At 38.4% G+C, this 22,955-nt stretch overlaps 1 protein-coding gene across 1 annotated transcript in view; it reads right to left on the reverse strand.

Moving 5' to 3' along the window:
* The window catches only part of LOC133642384 (protein kinase C-binding protein NELL1-like), a 474,421-nt gene extending 452,485 nt beyond the window's left edge, over window positions 1–21,936 (reverse strand). The window contains exons 1-2 of the mRNA XM_062036542.1: window positions 21,920–21,936; window positions 21,046–21,216 (exon numbers count right to left, since the gene is read on the reverse strand). Coding sequence (XP_061892526.1) covers window positions 21,046–21,216; window positions 21,920–21,936 — 188 coding nt within the window. The remainder of the gene's footprint in view (window positions 1–21,045; window positions 21,217–21,919) is intronic.
* Between the last annotated feature and the right edge of the window lie 1,019 nt (window positions 21,937–22,955).

Consider the following 22,955-nt stretch of genomic DNA (forward strand, 5'->3'; position numbering starts at 1 on the left):
AGGTGATAAGCGTTCATTACTGTAAATGGTTGTCCCAAAAAACAGAAAAAAAAGCCGGCTCAGAGTGAGTGACAAGGATGCATATGTGGGTACTAATTCACTTTGGGGGATATATATACGGAGACACATTTGCATATGACAATTGAAGTACCGTAAAGTGACCTTGTCCCAGCTCTGCAGAGGCACCTCTGCAGGTATAACACAAATGTGTTTGTTGGATGAAAACGGCCTACAGCAGAGGACTGTGATCCAATAAAAGGCATTGTTTATCAGCTCGGTGGTATATGGCACCTCTTTCTGGTGTATACAACCAGCAAGATGGATGTATTCATTTCCAAACACATCCTGAGAAGACTTTGCATGCTCATGAATAAAACATCCTGTAAAGTGGCCACATTTTCCAGCTATTGGACGCTTATCAGCGGCCATTTTTGGATGTGCTACTTATTTTGAAGACGGGCCCCTGCAAACTACTTCATGGGATTGCACGAACACGATAGTGGAGGTTCCGTGTCTCGGGAAGAATAACTCTGAAAACTACTGTAACTCTCATTACTTGGAGTCCGTAGGTTTTGAGTCATAACCAACAGCATCTGAGATTTAATTTGAAGGTCATGAACGCCAAGGTCAATCACACACATGCGTGAGATACACTATATCATACTTGCCAACCTTGAGACCTCCGATACCGGGAGGTGGGGGGTCGGGGGTGGGGGGTTGGGGCGGGGGGCGTGGTTGGGGGCCTGGTTAAGAGGGGAATATATTTAAGCTAGAATTCACCAACTCAAGTATTTCATATATATATATATATATATATATATATATATATATATATATATATATATATATATATATATATATATATATATATATATATATATATATGTTTATATATATATATATATGTTTATATATATATGTATATATATATATATATATATATATATATATATATATATATATATATATATATATATATATATATATATATATATATATATATATATATATATATATATACATATGTATGAAATACTTGACTTTCAGTGAATTCTAGCTATATGTATATATATATATGTATATATATATATATATATATATATATATATATATATATATATATATATATATATATATATATATATATATATATATATATATATATATATGTATGAAATACTTGACTTTCAGTGAATTCTAGCTATATGTATATATATATATGTATATATATATATATATATATATATATATATATATATATATATATATATATATATATATATATATATATATACATATATATATATATATATATATATATATATATATATATATATATATATATACATATATATATATTTATTTTATTATACATATAAATAAAAGAAATACTTGAATTTAGATGGCAGTATTGTCCTGTTTAAGAGTGTCACAACATTGCTGTTTACGGCAGACGAACTGCTTTACGGTAGACTAAACGTGACTGCTGTTGTTGTGTGTTGTTACCGCGCTGGGAGTACGTTAATGAAACTGGCTAACAATAAACCCACATAAGAAACCAAGAACTCGCCCTCGATCATTCTACAGTTATGACGTCATTGGGCAGGCAAGCTGTTTATATTGTGGGAAAGCGGACGTGAGAACAGGCTGTCTCCACTCAGGTCTGCATTGAGCTGGAGGGGGCGTGGCCTCCAGCTCCGGCTGAATACCGGGAGTTTGTCGGGAGAAAATTTATGCCGGGAGGCGCTGAATACCGGGAGTCTCCCGCTAAAAACGGGAGGGTTGGCAAGTATGCACTATATTGTCATTGTATCCCATTGGGTTGAGTTTGTTCTTGCCCTGATGTGGGATCTGAGCCGAGGATGTCGTCGTGGCTTGTGCAGCCCTTTGAGACACTTCTGGTTAAGGGCTATATAAATAAACTTTGATTGATTGATTGATTGATTGATTGATATTCAATGTTATCATAGTGACGAATACTACTGTCCTGTAAATTACAATTCAGAGCTGCAGGATGAGGAAAGTATTTACATCAATTCCACAACGCGCCGTATTGTACAGTAACACATGTTTGTGCGGGAGATTATCCGAGCTCGGCTGATGTGCTTTGAGGACAATCGCACCGTAGAACAAAAGTAATCAGAGAAAATCTACATAGTCAGATGGGACAGAGATGTCTTGGCTAAAGAACTAAAATTAACTGAAGAAAAAAGGTTGGAAAATGCATGGATTATTTCCGGGTTAAAACGGTCTAAGGGCTTAAGAACATGCATTTGTGCAATGAGCAGCACGATTGACTGAACTGAACATAATGTTCCTCCACCAGTCACATTTTACATTGATGCGATGTATTTAGCGTACTTGATAGTGTAGTAGTTCACACTGCCGACTTCCGCACAGCCAGAATGGGCACCGTTATCGCTGAGTGCTGTAGGTGTGAGTGGTTATGCCCAGTGTTTGACTGGTGAGCAATCTGGGGTGCCCAGAATTAGCCAAGTGATAGAAAAATGGATTAATCAGTCCTGTCAGGATTGTTGCTGACTAAGGCCCCGTCTACATAAATCCCACCTAACCTTATCCTTGTCCACACACACACACAATGGTTGTTTAGGACCCCGTCAGCCGTCAGCCGGCGCAACGCGACCTAATACGCATGCGAGGGAAATGCACACGTCATAGTCACCTCCAGTGTGGCTTTGTGTGCAAGTTCTTAAATGTAACTTATCTGAACAACATCCAGTGTTGTGGTATTTCAATGAACTGGAATCCAGCGTGCTGTGGGGCCCTATTGTAGTGAATCACACCTTAATCAAATTAATCAAATGTTGGACACGAAAGTACACAATGTGATAAAGAAAATTTGACAACAATCAATCTATGGATCTAGATATCTGGTCAGGACACTCCTCACTCTTTTTGCCTTCACCTTCATTGGCTATTCGTTTTTTTGGTGACTTTATATACTCTGGACCTAGACGTTGAGGCCGCGACATACATGGCGGACAATAACTGACACGGTCTGCTTTGCCAGTCCAAATGCATTCGTCATGTCTGTGTGATCATGTTTTGTTTTGGTTATGTTCGGTTTGGTTTTTGGACCCTTTGTGCACTCTTGTTTGTTTTGTTTCCGTGACAACCCATTAGTTTTCACCTGTCCTCATGTCACGCACCTGTCTCACGTTTTGCACTCGCACACCTGCCACTAATCATGTCACTGTTATTTAAGCCTGTCTTTTTCTGTTGATCGTCCTGGTGACATTATCCATACAACCCCTGTTACGCCATTGATCACGTGTTCCATGCCATAGATTCCTGCTCTGTCAAGTAAGTTTTTGTTATTAATGCCATAGTTAGTGATTTTAGTTTCATGTTCATAGTTTTTGCCTTTGTGCTAGATTTGTTTTCATTAGCCAAGTTTGTACTTTCGCCCTTGTGCGCGCCTTTTGTTTATTCCTTTTTGTTTATTTGTTTATTCAAATAAAGATGTCCTTACCCTCACGCCATGTCCAATCCAGCTTTACTTGCATCTCGGGAAAACAAAACCCTCAAAGTCCACGTTTTGACAGCATTTGGCGTTTTCCGTAGTTAGTCTTCCCTCGACGGCCAGGTAATACAAAGCACACGCTACCTGACCTTGACATTCGAAAGTTCTCTTGCCGTCTGAGAAGTGTTGTATCCCAAATAGCTGCAATCGCTTTCTCTTAATGTATTCATGTGTGATTTCCACAAGCGTCTGTACATTTAGAAGAATGAGAAACACGGGCATGTCTGGATGACTCGTCTCCATATTTCCAGTGGTTAGCTCCGAGTTACGAAACCGCTTTATTATGAAGCTGGCTGTGGCGCGTTCTTTCTGATGTCACTTCCTGTGCGGTCTTCCAGGCGTCACTTGCGCTCCGAACTCAGTTTGTACACAATCAATGAGTCCATACAAAGCTAAGAGCCGGAGATTCAAGAAATACCCGTGTAAAAATGTGTCAGAGAAGGGGGCTTAAGCTAAATAATTATCTGTTTAAGGGGTTATCCGCCTTAGTGTAGACATAACCTAAAATTCCCATATTTGCTGCAGCATTTTCAAAAAAGTTAAAATGGTTTAATTTGTTTTAAAACAGTATTAAATCGGTCGTGTCTTGGGGACAAATTGCTCCTTTGGTCCCAAACCACTGGAGAGGCCCGCCCTACTCAGCCCGGAGCCGGATCTGCCGGGTCCCCGCTCCTCCATAAGCTAGCCGGTGGTGTTCTTGCTTACATTTTTGGTTTGAAAAGTTTTTATTTGTCAATGACCGGGAGGAGGATCTAAGGCTGCGTTGGGTGAGGTCACTTCAAATCACTGGCTGAATGGATCCCAGAAGATCCTACCGTAATCAAACTGAGGGACCTCAGCTCAGGTCAGAGAGCAGAGGCCAGACCTATTTAAAATAGCAGGGCCACTCACTTCTACAAATGTTTGCAGCAGGGGCCATGTTATAATTCACAGAGAAGACACTTCCACAGCAAATACAATTAATTGTGTGTAATCATGCTAGGCAACAAAACTGTGAGGCTAATTCTAGAAATGATGATTGTTATCCCTCACAGCAAGAGGGCTAGCAAGAGCAATGCAAGTCATAAAACTGATTTTGTTCAAATGCATCCTGCTGCAATTGCAAATGGTAAAAATTATTTAATGAGCCTTGAAATCAGTACGATGGAATTTGTAAACATCCAACGGGGAATTGGATTGCCAATATGCTCACAGCACGGAAATGATCACCTCACGTGTCGGCATGAGCTTCGTTGTTTTACTTCTATGTTGTTTCTTGCACAAAAAATGCACTCACTTTTGTTGTCATATTGTGTACATTTGATGGAATTATAATTTAGAAATGTCCAAATCCCGATCCGATTTTTTGGCGTCGTATCTGATTCGAATTCAGGTCCCCGATCCGATACTTTGACAAAATATCATAAAACTGAAAATGTAAACTGAAGGAAAAACCTTTTCATAAAGCTCATGTTATTACATTTAGAATGTTGTTGCAAATCAGATGATGTGTTAAATGGTGGTATCGAACTTTTTAACAAAATAAACTGGCAAGTGCACCTTAACTGAACAAAAGCAAAACTATTGGCTCCTATTTAAATTAGTTGGGAGAAAGATGCTGTAAAAACCACAGTAAATTTCACAATTTTACCATGAAATCTATTGCTACTTTTACGTTGCACAATTTGATGGATAACTTGCTTTGAAATCATTATTAGTATTAATATATGTTTAAAAAATGGTTTGAATGTTTGATAACATATTTTTGCATTTAAGTTAAAATAATTTGCGATTACAGGGAGTATTGTTTTTATTTTCTCCCAAAATAGAAATAAATAATACATTTAGTAAGAAAAGTTACAGTACTTTATTGATACGTACAATTACCAGGCTTTCGAGGGTCAAATAAAATTAGTCGGCGGGCCACATGTGGCCCTCGGGCCTTGAGTTTGACACCTGTGCTCTAAGCATATAATGTGTGTCATGTAGTAACAAGCATATTCATAATAACATGTAATATTGACGTATTTTGCTCATTTTAAGCATACAGCAACGTATTATTTTCACAGATGCGTCACAACGTTCACTTTTCCCTCAACAACAAACCCTAAGCATTATGTAGAAGTATTGCAAAGTGCTGAACAAGAAATACAAACTTTAAACACAAAAACACCAATCACCTATCGTACAATGTCTGCTCTCACCGGGATGCCGACTGATGGGATGTTTAAATATTTCCGTTTAGATGAAGAATTAATCATAATCCTCACGAAGGGTTAAAAAAACGAGCATCTTTTCAGGTCTTTCTCACCATCTCCGGGTGTAAGTTGACTGTCATAAGTGACCAACTTCTCGGTTTATGGCCACATTTTTTAATATTTTCCCGGTGAGAGGCATGATTTATAATCTATTATTAACTTTTAACAGCTTAGAGGCGATGCCGCAGCTCACCAGCTCAATTTGTCAACATTGCATCATAAGCTAGTTAGCTCTGTGATAAAAAATAATTCTGCTAAAGCGCTTATATTAACAATATTGCAACTAATTTGTTAATATTCACGTCACAAGATGTAAACGGAGTATTGTTGGATGTTTTTTTCAGAGGACTTGGGCAGAATAGTGTGCTCCCATTAGCTGCATTGTTAGCCACCTCATACTAGCTTTATTTTACAACTTAGAATGAATAAATAAAAACATATGTTTTCTTGTCTTACTTTGGGATTGTGAAGGATAACCAAAACTCTCCAAAAAAGTGCAGTTCCCCTTTAACATGACTGAAACTAAACATGGGAAGGCTGCGTCTCGTAAACAAAATTATTTTTCTTGTTTAAATTTGACCAAACATTAGAAATTAATAACGCCAATAACCGGATGCTAATGGATTGTGGGTTAAAGTTTTTCCTCAGGGTCCCGTTAAACTTAAGTGCTGAGTTGTTTATTAGGTGACCTGTGATGGCAGCTGCTTCAGGAAATGCAGATTAGCAAACAGAGGAGAGCAGAACATAATGTGCCCGACCCTTCAGTCTGACACGCACATACTGTGCTTGCACCTACAGTAGAGGGGAGGATAATATTCACTTTCTTATGAAGCTCGATTGGTTTAAATTGCTGAAATGGCAAATCCAGATCAGATGCTTAAAACCGGTTATAATCCCAAATATTTACCAACAGTGCAAAACATTTAAATGGATTACTGAATCCTTCTCATAAATGTCATGACCGGAAGCCTCGGGTCATGTCCTGTGTTGTTGTTGTTGTTGTAGTAATTCTTCCCTAGGTTAGTGCTTAGTTCTGGTCTAGTGCTCCTATTTTGGTTTCCTCTTCCTGTGTGTCCATCCTGCTGTGACGTGACCACGTATTGAGCGCCGTTCTCCGCACCCGCCTTTGTTTATCGATTAGTGTACCCACCTGCTGTCTCCACTAATCACGCCTCCTTGTACCTGGTCCCGCCATTCACATATTATTGTTCACCCCTGGCGATTGTTTTGTTTCTTTGTTCCTATGCTAATATAGTTTTTCCATGCTAGTGTTATGCTACATTCATGCTACTTATTATGCTATGCTAAGATTGCCTCAAGCTTCACGCACGGCACGACCCACTTGTATTTTTTTGCCACGTTTTGGATTAAATACAAATTTTACCTGCACACTACCTGCTGTCTTCCGCATCTCTGTATCACAAACTCTTCGATATGCTGCATCACAACAATAAACACACAGAAATGTATTGTGGAAAGGATTTAGGCACTTCTCAGCAATTTTATTGTAACGATTAGCGCTGTGCAAGATGAACAAAAAGATATATCCCAATTTAGGTAATTGTATTTACTGATAATGACATATCAAGGTAAATATTTCTTAAAATTGTACGTATACACTAGGGTTGTACGGTATACCGGTACTAATAATGCACTGCGGTACTAATGAAATAAAAACGGAAATATACTGCTTCTGAAAAATAATTTTTTAAAAATGTTTTTATGACATGACTGAGGACTAGAGATGTCCGATAATGGCTTTTTTGCCGATATCCGATATTCCGATATTGTCCAACTCTTAATTACCGATTCCGATATCAACCAATACCGATATATACAGTCGTGGAATAAACACATTATTATGCCTAATTTTGTTGTGATGCCCCGCTGGATGCATTAAACAATGTAACAAGGTTTTCCAAAATAAATCAACTCAAGTTATGGAAAAAAATGCCAACATGGCACTGCCATATTTATTATTGAAGTCACAAAGTGCATTATTTTTTTTCACATGCCTCAAAACAGCAGCTTGGAATTTGGGATAGAGCATGAGGAGGTTGAGGTGGGCGGGGTTGAGGTGGTGGTGGTGGTGGGGGGTGGTGGGGGGGTAGCGGGGGGTGTATATTGTAGCGTCCCGTAAGAGTTAGTGCTGCAAGGGGTTCTGGGTATTTGTCCTGTTGTGTTTATGTTGTGTTACGGTGCGGATGTTCTCCCGAAATGTGTTTGTCATTCTTGTTTGGTGTGGGTTCACAGTGTGGCGCATATTTGTAACAGTGTTAAAGTTGTTTATACGGTCACTCTCAATGTGACCTGTATGGCTGTTGACCAAGTATGCCTTGCATTCACTTGTGTGTGTGAAAAGCTGTAGATATTTTGTGATTGGGCAGACACGCAAAGGCAGTGCCTTTAAGGTTTATTGGCACTCTATACTTCTCCCTACGTTTGTGTACCACTCCGTACAGCGGCGTTTTAAAAAGTCATAAATTTTACTTTTTGAAACCGATACCGATAATTTCCGATACAACATTTTAAAGCATTTATCGGCCGATAATATCGGCAGTCCGATATTATCGGACATCTCTTCTGAGCACCGTCGTCACTCCGTGACATTGCTGGTAAAACGAGGAGAGGCGCATGTTAGGCAACGCACGGCGTACTAGCAAGCAGAAACAGTGTGAAGATAGAAAAGAGAATGGACGTACACTATATAGCCAAAAGTATTTGGCCACCTGCCTTTACTCACATATGAACTTGAAGTGCCATCCCATGGAATTGTCCAAAATGTTTTGGTATCCTGAAGCATTCAAAGTTCCTTTCACTGGAACTAAGGGGCCAAGCCCAACTCCTGAAAAACAACCCCACACAATAATTCCTCCTCCACCAAATTTCACACTCTGCACAATGCAGTCCGAAATGTACCGTTCTCCTGGCAACCTCCAAACCCAGACTGGTCCATCAGATTGCCAGATGGAAAAGTGTGATTCATCGTTGCAGAGAAGGCATCTCCACTGCTCTAGAGTCCAGTGGCAACATGCTTTACACCACTGCATCCCACGCTTTGCATTGGACTTGGTGATGTATGGCTTAGATGCTGCTGATCGGCCATGGAAACCCATTCCATGAAGCTCTCTGCGTACTGTACGTGGGCTAATTGGAAGGTCACATGAAGTTTGGAGCTCTGTAGCAACTGACTGTGCAGAAAGTATTTGCACTATGCGCAAATTTCATGACTGGATTTGTTGCACAGGTGGCATCCTATGACAGTTCCACGCTGGAAATCACTGAGAGCGGCCCATTCTTTCACAAATGTTTGTAGAAACAGTCTCCATGCCTGAGTGCTTGATTTTATACACATGGCCAAGTGATTAGGACACCTGATTCTCATCATTTGGATGGGTGGCCATATACTTTTGGCAATTTAGTGTATTTTGGCAAAGTTGAAGCTATAAACACTGCACTGCTCAGCAAGAGGTTTTGAGCTCTTGCTCTTGTAAGCCATTACCTAGCAAGCGGCTAACGTCAATCCGCAGTCGGTAGTGTTTTAACTACTTCTAAATCACTAATCCTCGCCTCCATGGTGACAAATAAAGTATGTTTCTTACAAGTATCATTCCTGCAGGACGAGGAATAGCTAAACATGCTTCACTACACACTGTAGGCGGATACAATAGCGAACCGCTAACAGCAAGCTAGCGTTCCTGAATGTAAACAAATGCCGAAAGCATAGGCTGTAATGATATAATTTATACTTACGTCAAAAAATATTTTGTCTTTTTTATTGTTTATAAAGTCAGGCAATACGTCCCTGGACACAGGAGAACTTTGTTTATGACCAATGTACGATCCTGTAACTGCTTGGTATCGGATTGATACCAAAATTTGTGGTATCACCCAAAACTTATCAAAACGAATAAGTGATTATTACATTTTAACAAAAGTGTATATGGAACATGTTAAAACAGAAAGTAAGCAGGTATTAACAGAAAATGAACAAGTAGATTAACAATCCATTTTCTACCGCTTGTCCCTCATAATTGTGACAAAATAATAGAATGATAAATGACACAATATGTTACTGCATATGTCAGCAGCCAAATTAGGAGCCTTTGTTTGCTTACTTACTACTAAAAAATACATTGTCTAGTAAGTTTACTATCTTATTTAATGGAAAAATTGTTATTTGATTTTAATAAGAAATGTATGTTTAATATATCATAAGATTTTCTGTTAAAATAAAGCCAATAATGACATTTTTTGTGGTCCCCTTTATTCTCCTACACATGTGAATGATCCGTTTTTTAAAAATTAATCTGGAAATAGCCCATAGGTCATTCAAGTTCAAAGCCCCATCTGATCGGAATAATCTCCCTGCTTCTTTAAATCCCATTACTTCTTTTTTTTTTATGTAAATCAAATTAAGTATCCAACCTGCAAACAAGTTGTTCTTGTTTCTGATTTGGAAGTTGTATTATGTTCCTCCTGATGTTGTGTTGTTGTATTGTATTCTCTTGTAACCGACTGCAATGGTTTATGTAAATGTGTGTGAGTAGGTGTGATGCGGGGTGCTGTAGAAGTGGTAGAGCAGTGTGTTTTTGTGTTTTATTCTGTTTTGTTGTGATGTATGTTGTTGTTTTTTTGTTTAATTCTGTATTTGTGTCAGGACCCTCTTGAAAATGAGATACTGCATCTCAAAGGTCTATCCTGAATACATTGAAATTGAAAAGTATCGAAATACATTTTGGTACCAAAATATTGGTATCGGGACAGCCCATGGAATAAATGACAATTTTGCTTATTTATAAAACACATGTTTTATAAATAAGTAATTTTAGCCGCAATCGAAAAACTAGGCCCGCAAAAGGGTGCATCAGAAAACGGCTTGAAAACGGTCTTCAAAACATAGCCTATGCGAAATTTTAAATCAAAGAACCACCATTAGTTGGTATTAGTATACTACCGCAATACTAATGAATCATATTCGGTACTATACCGCCTCTAAAAAGTACCTGTCCAACAGCCACCCGCTGCCCCGCCGTCGTCACGTCGCGTCATTGCTGGTTTACGAGCAGAGGAGCATGTCCGGCAGCGCACACACACAGAGTACTTACAAGCAGTCACAGTGTGTAGACAGAAAAGGGAGAACAGACACATTTTGGCCTAAAAACTAACGATAAAGGTGAAGTTATAACACTGAAACGCCCTCAGGAAGAGGTGCTTTAAGACATGGCTAGCTAGCTAAAGTCAATCCGCAGTCTGCAGTGTTTTAGCTACTTCTCAATCACTAATCCTCGCCTCCATGGCAACAAATAAAATACGTTTCTTACAAGTATCATCCCTGCAGGACGAGGAATAGCTAAACATGCTTCACTACACACCGTAGCTCACCGGCATCAAAATGTAAAGAAACGCCATTGGTGGATCTACACCTAACATCCACTGTAATGATACCAAGTACAGGAGCGTATCTAGTCGGACTAGGATTACATCGATATTTTTTGGCATCACAACAACAACTTTCATTTTTAAAAAATGTATACTATGTTTAAAAAGTCAGGAAATATGTCCCTGGACTAGAGATGTCCGATATCGGCCGAAAAATGCTTTAAAATGTAATATCGGAAATTATTGGTATCGTTTTTATTTTTTTTATTGTTTTATTTTTTTTAAATTAAATCAACATAAAAAACAAAAGATACACTTACAATTAGTACACCAACCCAAAAAACCTCCCTCCTCCATTTACACTCATTCACACAAAAGGGTTGTTTCTTTCTGTTATTAATATTCTGGTTCCTACATTATATATCAATACAGTCTGCAAGGGATACAGTCCGTAAGCACGCATGATTGTGTGTGCTGCTGGTCCACTAATAGTACTAACCTTTAACAGTTAATTTTACTCATTTTCATTAATTACTAGTTTCTATGTAACTGTTTTTATATTGTTTTACTATATTTTTTATTCAAGAAAATGTTTTTAATTTATCTATCTTATTTTATTTTATTTTATTTTTTTAAAAGGACCTTATCTTCACCATACCTGGTTGTCCAAATTAGGCATAATAATGTGTTAATTCCACGACTGTATATATCGGTATCGGTTGATATCGGTATCGGTAATTAAGGGTTTGGTCAATATCGGAATATCGGATATCGGCAAAAAGCCATTATCGGACATCCCTACCCTGGACACATGAGGACTTTGAATATGACCAATGTATGATCCTGTAACGACTTGGTATTGGATTGATACCCACATTTGTGGTAAGTAAATATTACATTTTAACAGAAGTGTAGATAAAACATGTTAAAAGAGAAAGTAAGCAGATATTAACAGTCAATGAACAAGTAGATTAATAATTCATTTTCTACCACTTGTCCTTAATAATTTTGACAAAATAATAGAATGGAAAATGACACGATATGTTACTGCATATGTCAGCAGACTAAATTAGGAGCCTTTGTTTGTTTACTTACTACTAAAAGACAAGTTGTCTTGTATGTTCACTATTTTATTTAAGGACAAACTTGCAATAAGAAACATATGTTTAATGTACCCTAAGATTTTTTTTGTTAAAATAAAGCCAACAATGCCATTTTTTGTGGTCCCCTTTATTTCGAAAAGTATCGAAAAGTACCGAAAAGTATCGAAATACATATTGGTATCGGGACAACACTACTACACACAATTGTCATCGTCCACAGTAAGTATTTTTAACCCATCCAACATCCTAATACCTGTCAAAAAAAAGTTCAGGCTACATTTTATTCTGCTCTGTTCATCCAAACAACTACCTCACACTCTCCTTTATCTTCTCAATAGACATGGCAGGCGGACACGGCGCCTATAATTAATGGACCAAGCTCCAGCCTGTTGGGAGCGATCGGCGTCCGGGAAGAATCGATACTACAACACAACCCTCCTGTGAGTCATACAACTTTTTCATCCCGCAGAAGGTGACAGAGGCATTAGCGCCACTAAAACCTCACGGTTGTCTGGCAGCAAGTGCACGGAGGGCAGGGACGAGCGAGGCCTTCCCGGCTCCGGGGGAGGGGGGGGGGGGCGTGACGCGTGAGAGGAATGGCCATCTCTGAAGAGCGCGTTTGTGAGCACTCTCGTGGAAAAGGAGGCCTTCACCGCCAATCGATGAGGCCGATTATATCATCGCTGACTTCCCCTCCATTACGGGAGCAGGGAAAGGCTGCCTGTGAACCGCGTAAAGACGCAGAGTCCTAATATGGTGACGTCTGCGTGTTAAATTGTTCTCAGGCGTTTCTATGAGGGGCCGTTAGGGACGTTATTAAGAATTACCTCTTACATACACTACTGAAATGCTCTCACATAAACAACTGAAATGTTTTTCTCTCAGACACACACTACTGAAACACTCTTATACACACTACTGAAACACTCTTATACACACTACTGAAATGCTCTCACATAAACAACTGAAATGTTTTTCTCTCACACACACTACTGAAACACTCTTATACACACTACTGAAATGCTCTCACATAAACAACTGAAATGTTTTTCTCTCACACACACTACTGAAACCCTCTTATACAATACACACTACTGAAACACTCTTATACACACTACTGAAATGCTCTCAAATAAACAACTGAAATGTTTTTCTCTCACACACACACTACTGAAACACTCTTATACACTACTGAAACACTCTTATACACACTACTGAAATGCTCTCACATAAACAACTGAAATGTTTTTCTCTCACACACTACTGAAACCCTCTTATACACACTACTGAAACACTCTTTTACACACTACTGAAATGCTCTCACATAAACAACTGAAATGTTTTTCTCTCACACACACTACTGAAACCCTCTTATACACACTACTGAAACACACTTATACACACTACTGAAATGCTCTCACATAAACAACTGAAATGTTTTTCTCTCACACACTACTGAAACCCTCTTATACACACTACTGAAACACTCTCATACACACTACTGAAATGCTCTCACATAAACAACTGAAATGTTTTTCTCTCACACACACACTACTGCAGTGGTTCTCAAACTTGTTTTGTCATCCCCCACTTTGGACAAGGGGGAGTTTTCAAGCCCCACCTGCCCCCACCGCCCCAACAGAACGCTAATGCCAAGGTTAACATTTTCAAATTTATCGAACATCAAGTAACATCAAGTTTTATACATTCAAACTCAATAACATAAAATAAAATCAAGTTCAATAATAAATAAAATAACTGTGCAGCTGTGGTATAACTTGCATCAAGTTCAATATCAAATAAAATAACTTGCATCAATTCAATAATAAATAAAACAAAAGTGTTATAACTTGCATCAAGTTCAATAATAAATCAAATAAAAGTGTTATAACTTGCATCAAGTTCAATAATAAATCAAAAAAAGTGTTATAACTTGCATCAAGTTCAATAATAAATCAAATAAAGGTGTTATAACTTGCATCAAGTTCAATAATAAATCAAATAACTTGCATCAAGTTCAATAATAAAAAAAACAAAAGTGTTATAACTTGCATCAAGTTCAATAATAAATAAAACAAAAGTGTTATAACTTGCATCAAGTTCAATAATAAATCAAAAAAAGTGTTATAACTTGCATTAAGTTCAATAATAAATCAAATAAAAGTGTTATAACTTGCATCAAGTTCAATAATAAATCAAAAAAAGTGTTATAACTTGCATCAAGTTCAATAATAAATAAAAAAAAGTGTTATAACTTGCATCAAGTTCAATAATAAATCAAAAAAAGTGTTATAACTTGCATCAAGTTCAATAATAAATCAAATAAAAGTGTTATAACTTGCATCAAGTTCAATAATAAATGAAAATAAAAGTGCCACTTTGCAATCTTTGCCAAAAAAAAGGAGGACAGGGCAAGTGAACATGAGTTTTACAGTACTCCAGCATTAGTGGCTGCAATGAGCCTGTTTTGCACTGCACAGCTTTTCAAATCGGGGTTGCAGGCTTGACACTGCCACTGTTAAAACCTCATTGAATTCGGGGCTGAGCTGCCTTGACGCGAGTGTTTCCCGGTGAATGACACATTGTGTCCGATGCGCATTTGGCGCAACCCTCTTTATTAGAGCCTGCAGCCCGTTTCTTGACTTTGCCCTGCGCGCCATCAGAGCAAAAGCCCACACAGTTTTCCCATTTAAGGTCGTGTTCTTTGAGGAAACTGTCCATTATCTTGAACAGCTCATCAGCAGTGGCTCTATTTTGTATGTATTTGCAAAACAGCAAATCCTCGCACAGTGACTCGCCATTCACAAAGCTTCCGCTTAGCCCCGCCCCCATTAGTTACTGTTGCTGTCTGTCAAACTTTCGCTCCTACCTAGAAATGCAAAGCATACAGGAAAAATAAGTAATTTACATTTATCTATATAGCGGATTTCACAAACAGAATCACAAAGTGATTTCCAGTGTGTATAGAAAATGAAAGCATAGTAAAAAAAAAAATCAAAGAATATAATAAAAAAAATAAAAAAAATATCAAAGTGAAATTTCCTCCCGTTCCTCGCGCCCCACCTGTCATGTCTCTATTCCCCACCAGTGGGGCGCGCCCCACACTTTGAGAAACGCTGCACTACTGAAACACTCTTATACACTACTGAAACACTCTTATACACACTACTGAAATGCTCTCACATAAACAACTGAAATGTTTTTCTCTCACACACACTACTGAAACCCTCTTATACACACTACTGAAACACTCTTATACACACTACTGAAATGCTCTCACATAAACAACTGAAATGTTTCTCTCACACACACACTACTGAAACCCTCTTATACACACTACTGAAACACTCTTATACACCCTACTGAAATGCTCTCACATAAACAACAGAAATGTTTTTCTCTCACACACACACTACTGAAACACTCTTATACACTACTGAAACACTCTTATACACACTACTGAAATGCTCTCACATAAACAACTGAAATGTTTTTCTCTCACACACACACTACTGAAACACTCTTATACACTACTGAAACACTCTTATACACACTACTGAAATGCTCTCACATAAACAACTGAAATGTCTTTCTCTCACACACACACTACTGAAACACTCTTATACACTACTGAAACACTCTTATACACACTACTGAAATGCTCTCACATAAACAACTGAAATGTTTTTCTCTCACACACACTACTGAAACACTCTTATACACACTACTGAAACACTGTTATACACACTACTGAAATGCTCTCACATAAACAACTGAAATGTTTTTCTCTCACACACACTACTGAAACCCTCTTATACACTACTGAAACACTCTTATACACACTACTGAAATGCTCTCACATAAACAACTGAAATGTTTTTCTCTCACACACACTACTGAAACACTCTTATACACACTACTGAAACACTCTTATACACACTACTGAAATGCTCTCACATAAACAACTGAAATGTTTTTCTCTCACACACACTACTGAAACCCTCTTATACACACTACTGAAACCCTCTTATACACACTACTGAAATGCTGTCACATAAACAACTGAAATGTTTTTCTCTCACACACACTACTGAAACCCTCTTATACACACTACTGAAACACTCTTATACACACTACTGAAATGCTGTCACATAAACAACTGAAATGTTTTTCTCTCACACACACACTACTGAAACACTCTTATACACTACTGAAACACTCTTATACACACTACTGAAATGCTCTCACATAAACAACTGAAATGTCTTTCTCTCACACACACACTACTGAAACACTCTTATACACACTACTGAAATGCTCTCACATAAACAACTGAAATGTTTTTCTCTCACACACACTACTGAAACCCTCTTATACACACTACTGAAACACTCTTATACACACTACTGAAATGCTCTCACATAAACAACTGAAATGTTTTTCTCTCACACACACTACTGAAACCCTCTTATACACACTACTGAAACACTCTTATACACACTACTGAAATGCTCTCACATAAACAACTGAAATGTCTTTCTCTCACGCACACACTACTGAAACACTCTTATACACACTACTGAAATGCTCTCACATAAACAACTGAAATGTTTTTCTCTCACACACACTACTGAAACACTCTTATACACTACTGAAACACTCTTATACACACTACTGAAATGCTCTCACATAAACAACTGAAATGTTTTTCTCTCACACACACTACTGAAACCCTCTTATACACACTACTGAAACACTCTTATACACACTGCTGAAATGCTCTCACATAAACAACTGAAATGTTTTTCTCTCACACACACTACTGAAACACTCTTATACACTACTGAAACACTCTTATACCCACTACTGAAATGCTCTCACATAAACAACTGAAATGTTTTTCTCTCACACACACTACTGAAACCCTCTTATACACACTACTGAAACACTCTTATACACACTACTGAAATGCTCTCACATAAACAACTGAAATGTTTTTCTCTCACACACACTACTGAAACCCTCTTATACACACTACTGAAACACTGTTATACACACTACTGAAATGCTCTCACATAAACAACTGAAATGTTTTTCTCTCACACACACTACTGAAACCCTCTTATACACACTACTGAAACCCTCTTATACACACTACTGAAACACTCTTATACACACTACTGAAATGCTCTCACATAAACAACTGAAATGTTTTTCTCTCACACATACTACTGAAACCCTCTTATACACACTACTGAAACACTCTTATACACACTACTGAAATGCTCTCACATAAACAACTGAAATGTCTTTCTCTCACACACACACTACTGAAACACTCTTATACACTACTGAAACACTCTTATACACACTACTGAAATGTTCTCACATAAACAACTGAAATGTTTTTCTCTCACACACACTACTGAAACACTCTTATACACTACTGAAACACTCTTATACACACTACTGAAATGCTCTCACATAAACAACTGAAATGTTTTTCTCTCACACACACTACTGAAACCCTCTTATACACACTACTCAAACACTCTCATACACACTACTGAAATGCTCTCACATAAACAACTGAAATGTTTTTCTCTCACACACACTACTGAAACACTCTTATACACTACTGAAACACTCTTATACACACTACTGAAATGCTCTCACATAAACAACTGAAATGTTTTTCTCTGACACACACTACTGAAACCCTCTTATACACACTACTGAAACACTGTTATACACACTACTGAAATGCTCTCACATAAACAACTAAAATGTTTTTCTCTCACACGCACTACTGAAACACTCTTATACACACTACTGAAATGCTCTCACATAAACAACTGAAATGTTTTTCTCTCACACACACACTACTGAAACACTCTTATACACTACTGAAACAGTCTTATACACACTACTGAAATGCTCTCACATACACTACTGAAATGTTTTTCTCTCACACACACTACTGAAACCCTCTTATACACACTACTGAAACACTCTTATACACACTACTGAAATGCTCTCACATAAACAACTGAAATGTTTTTCTCTCACACACACTACTGAAACCCTCTTATACACACTACTGAAACCCTCTTATACACACTACTGAAATGCTCTCATATAAACAACTGAAATGTTTTTCTCTCACACACACTACTGAAACACTCTTATACACACTACTGAAATGCTCTCACATAAACAACTGAAATGTTTTTCTCTCACACACACTACTGAAACACTCTTATACACACTACTGAAATGCTCTCACATACACTACTGAAATGCTCTCACATACACTACTGAAATGCTCTCACATAAACAACTAAAATGTTTTTCATGAGCTGGAACGTTGCGCTTGATAATGCTGCGACGCACACTCGGAACGGAACGAGTGCTCCAGGCTGCTTGGCTGTCGGGAGGAGAAAGCCGCTCAGGTGTCGCGTCCTGCAGGTGCAACCCACGGCGGCATACTACTGAAATGATTGTCTCTCACACGCACGTGGTGTGTGTGTGTGTGAGAGAAAAACATTGTAGTTGTTTATGTGAGACCATTTCAGTAGTGTATGTGAGAGCATTTTAGTAGTGTATGTGAGAGCATTTCAGTAGTGTACGTGACAGCATTTCAGTAGTGTATGTGAGAGCATTTCAGTGGTGTGTATAAGAGGGTTTCAGTAGTGTGTGTGAGAAAAAAACATTTCAGTTGTTTATGTGAAAGCATTTCAGTAGTGTGTATAAGAGTGTTCAGTAGTGTGTATAAGAGTGTTTCAGTAGTGTGTGTGAGAGAAAAACATTTCAGTTGTTTATGTGAGAGCATTTCAGTAGTGTATGTAAGAGGTAATTCTGAATAATGTCCCTAACGGCCCCTCATAGGTTTCGGCTTCCAGCAACATTAACAACCTGCCATCCACAGAGACAGCAATCACTTTGCTGATGATGTGCTCATTAGTCATATCAAAGTCGGAGCAGAAAAATACACTATCAAGGTGTATACAGTCGTGGTCAAAAGTTTACATACACTTGTGAAGGACATCATGTCATGGCTGTCTTGAGTTTCCTATCATTTCTAATACTCTTATTTTTTTGTGATAGAGTGATTGGAGCACATACTTGTCGGTCACAAAAAACATTCATGAAGTTTGGTTTTTTTATGAATTTATTATGAGTCTAATGAAAATGTGAGCAAATCTGCTGGGTCAAAAGTATACATACAGCAATGTTAATATTTGGTTACATGTCCCTTGGCAAGTTTCACTGCAATAAGGCGCTTTTGGTAGCCATCCACAAGCTTCTGGTTGAATTTTTGAACACTCCTCATGACAAAATTGGTGCAGTTCATGTTAGAATAATTATGTATATATCATCACACAACTTTTATGCTTAAAGGCCGTTGCTATAATTATTGTCAATTGTGCCGAAGTGGTATTTTTCTTTGTCCGTGCAAAGCTGGCAATCCAAAAGATTGCAAGCGAGTCTGGTATCAGTGTTTGTGTCCAGGAACGGCCTGCTGACTGCCAAGGCAGAACACTGCCGTGACGCAGACAGAGCAGAGACAAGGCGATATCACCAGCGTCAACACCTTTGCAGTTTTGCATAATCATATATTGTGTCTAACTGGAGTTGTCGAGATTACCCCCTTCTCTCAGCGACAGCTTTAGTTATGTAAACAGGGACCTCCCAAATAAATAGAGGAAGCACGCGGGCTGGACTTTTAGAACGTAGTTTGTATCTGCAACTAGAATACAGCCCAAAACACGTCTCTCCTCATTGAGCCAAATTGAACTCTGTCTCTGCATTATTCCTTGCTTCTTGTCTGTTTAATAAATGTCATCAGTGTTTGAACCTGACAGTTCAGCTAAATGTGTTGGTTTTCTGACATGGACTTGTTTCTTCAGCATTGTCCACACGTTTAAGTCAGGGCTTTGGGAAGGCCATTCTAAAACCTTCATTCTAGCCTGATTTAGCCATTCCTTTACCACTTTTGACGTGTGTTTGGGGTCATTGTCCTGTTGGAACACCCAACTGCGCCCAAGACCCAACCTCCGGGATGATGATTTTAGGTTGTCCTGAAGAATTTAGAGGTAATCCTACTTTTTCATTGTCCCATTTACTCTCTGTAAAGCACCAGTTCCATTGGCAGCGAAACAGGCTCAGAGCATAATACTACTACCACCATGCTTGACGGTAGGTTTGGTGTTCCTGGGATTAAAGGCCTCACCTTTTCTCCTCCAAACATATTGCTGGGTATTGTGGCCAAACAGCTCATTTTTTTGTTTTTTCTGACCACATAACTGTCCTCCAAAGGGTCTAATCTTTGTCCACGTGATGTCAGATGGAACATTGAACTGTTTGGCCACAATACCGAGCAATATGTTTGGAGGAGAAAAGGTGAGGCCTTTAAACCCAGGAGCACCAGGCCTACCGTGGTAGGTATGGTGGCTACCAAAAGTGCCTTATTGCAGTGAAACTTGCCAAGGGACATGTAACCAAATATTAACATTGCTGTATGTTTTCTTTTGACCCAGCAGATTTGGTCACATTTTCAGTAGACCCATAATAAATTCATAAAAGAACCAAACTTCATGAATGTTTTTTGTGACCAACAAGTATGTGCTCCAATCACTCTATCACAAAAGAAATAAGAGTTGTAGAAATGATTGGAAACTCAAGACAACCATGACATTATGTTCTTAAGAAGTGTATGTAAACTTTTGACCACAACTGTAGGCGTGTACTTGTGTGTGTGTGTGTGTGTGTGTGGTACCTGTTACAATCGACGTGCAAGAGTAGATGGGAGGAGCTTATAGTGAGGGCAATCTTGTGCCACTGGCCGTCGGCAAGGCGGTAGGGGAAGGACTCGGAGCGGGGCTTGCCCTTGAAGCGGTAGTGGTAACGGATCTCCTCTCGAACGCCGCTGCTCTCCAGTTCAAAGTAGCTGAAGGAGAGAAAGTCAAAGGTCAGACATAAGTTTCTACACTGCTGAAAATCACAATCACAGTATTAAACATTGGTAAATACACTATATTGCCAAAAGTATTTGGCCACCTGCCTTGACTCACATACGAACTTGAAGTGCCATCCCATTCCTAACCAATACGGTTCAATATGATGTCGGTCCACCTTTTGCAGCTAGTACAGCCTTCAACTCTACTGGGAAGGCTGTCCACAAGGTTGCAGAGTGTGTTTATAGGAATCTTCCACCAGTCTTCCAAAAGCGCATTGGTGAGGTCACACACTGATGTTGGTCGAGAAGGCCAATTTTACAGTAAAAACTTTACATTTACAAAATGTTACTGTAAAATAGTCTTTTTTTATTTTATTTCTTACAACATTTTACGGTAAGTATAAACAGTACCACTGTTTTGTTTTTTTGTTTTTTATGGTATTAGTGGACCAGATATGGGCCGGATTAATTCATTTAACCCATTTGGGCCTGTGTCTTTTTGCACCTCGGAATTGATCTCATTTGCCAGATCTGAAACAACTTTGGGCCAAATCTGGTCCAAAGCAACGAAAAACAAAGTCACATGCAGCCCAAATACAGTATATGCGAGTTATTAGCAAAACTTGTTTGGCATTGATTTGCATCATATTTTAATGTGTCTACAAAGAAAATAGAGTTTGTCTACTTAAAGTACCGTATTTCCCGGACCATAGGGCGCACCGGACTATAAGACGCACTGCCAATGAATCGTCTATTTTCAATCTTTTTTCATATATAAGGCGCATTAAAGGAGTCATATTTATTTACTTGTTTTATAAATTGAAACACTTCCTTGTGCTCTACATCAGTGGTCCCCAACCTTTTTGTAGCTGCGGACTGGTCCACGCTTGAAAAGTTGTCCCGAGGACCGGAGGGGAGAGGGGGCGGGGGGGTGTATTTTTTTTTTTTTTTTTTTTTTTTTCATAAAGAAATACAATTATGTGTGCTTACGGACTGAATCCCTGCAGACTGTATTTATCTATATTGATATATAATGTATATATTGTGTTTTTTATGTTGATTTAATAAAACATAAAAACATTTTTATTTATTTTTTTATTTATTTCTTGTGCGGCCCGGTACCAATCGGTCCGGGGACCACTGCTCTACATAACATGTAATGGTGGTTCTTTGGTGAAAATGTTGCATAGATTATGTTTTACAGATCATCTTCAAGCCGCTTTCTGACAGTCGCTTCAGGATGCCCCGTTTTGTAGGTGGTCTTTTTTACGTGGCTCACGTCTTCTCCCCGTCATCTTTGTTGTAGCGGTGTAGCGTGCAAGGACGGGAGTGGAAGAAGTGTCAAAAGATGGAGCTAAATGTTTCAATGACATTCAGACTTTACTTAAATCAATAACGGGGCAGCATCTCCTCATCCGGAAACAACAACAAGGCCGGAAATGTGTCCCATGAAAAACCGTTCCGACCGGAACTCTCTAATAACTAAAGTTCCTTGGGTGAATAATGTAAACTCACTACACCGGTATGTTTTAGCGTTTTCATGATGAGTTTACTGACAGATATAAGTAAAAACTTTACACTACTTTATATTAGAAATGGCAACAGCGGAGGATGAATGTCCCATAACAAAAAGATAGAGAAAAAAGAAGAAGCTTATCGACTACGGTGTCTTCATGGACTACAAAGGCGGACGCGCGCAATTTTACAGGATTTATGCAGATCCCAAATAC

This window comes from Entelurus aequoreus, linkage group LG02, assembly GCF_033978785.1.
Source record: "Entelurus aequoreus isolate RoL-2023_Sb linkage group LG02, RoL_Eaeq_v1.1, whole genome shotgun sequence".
Taxonomy (NCBI): domain Eukaryota; kingdom Metazoa; phylum Chordata; class Actinopteri; order Syngnathiformes; family Syngnathidae; genus Entelurus; species Entelurus aequoreus.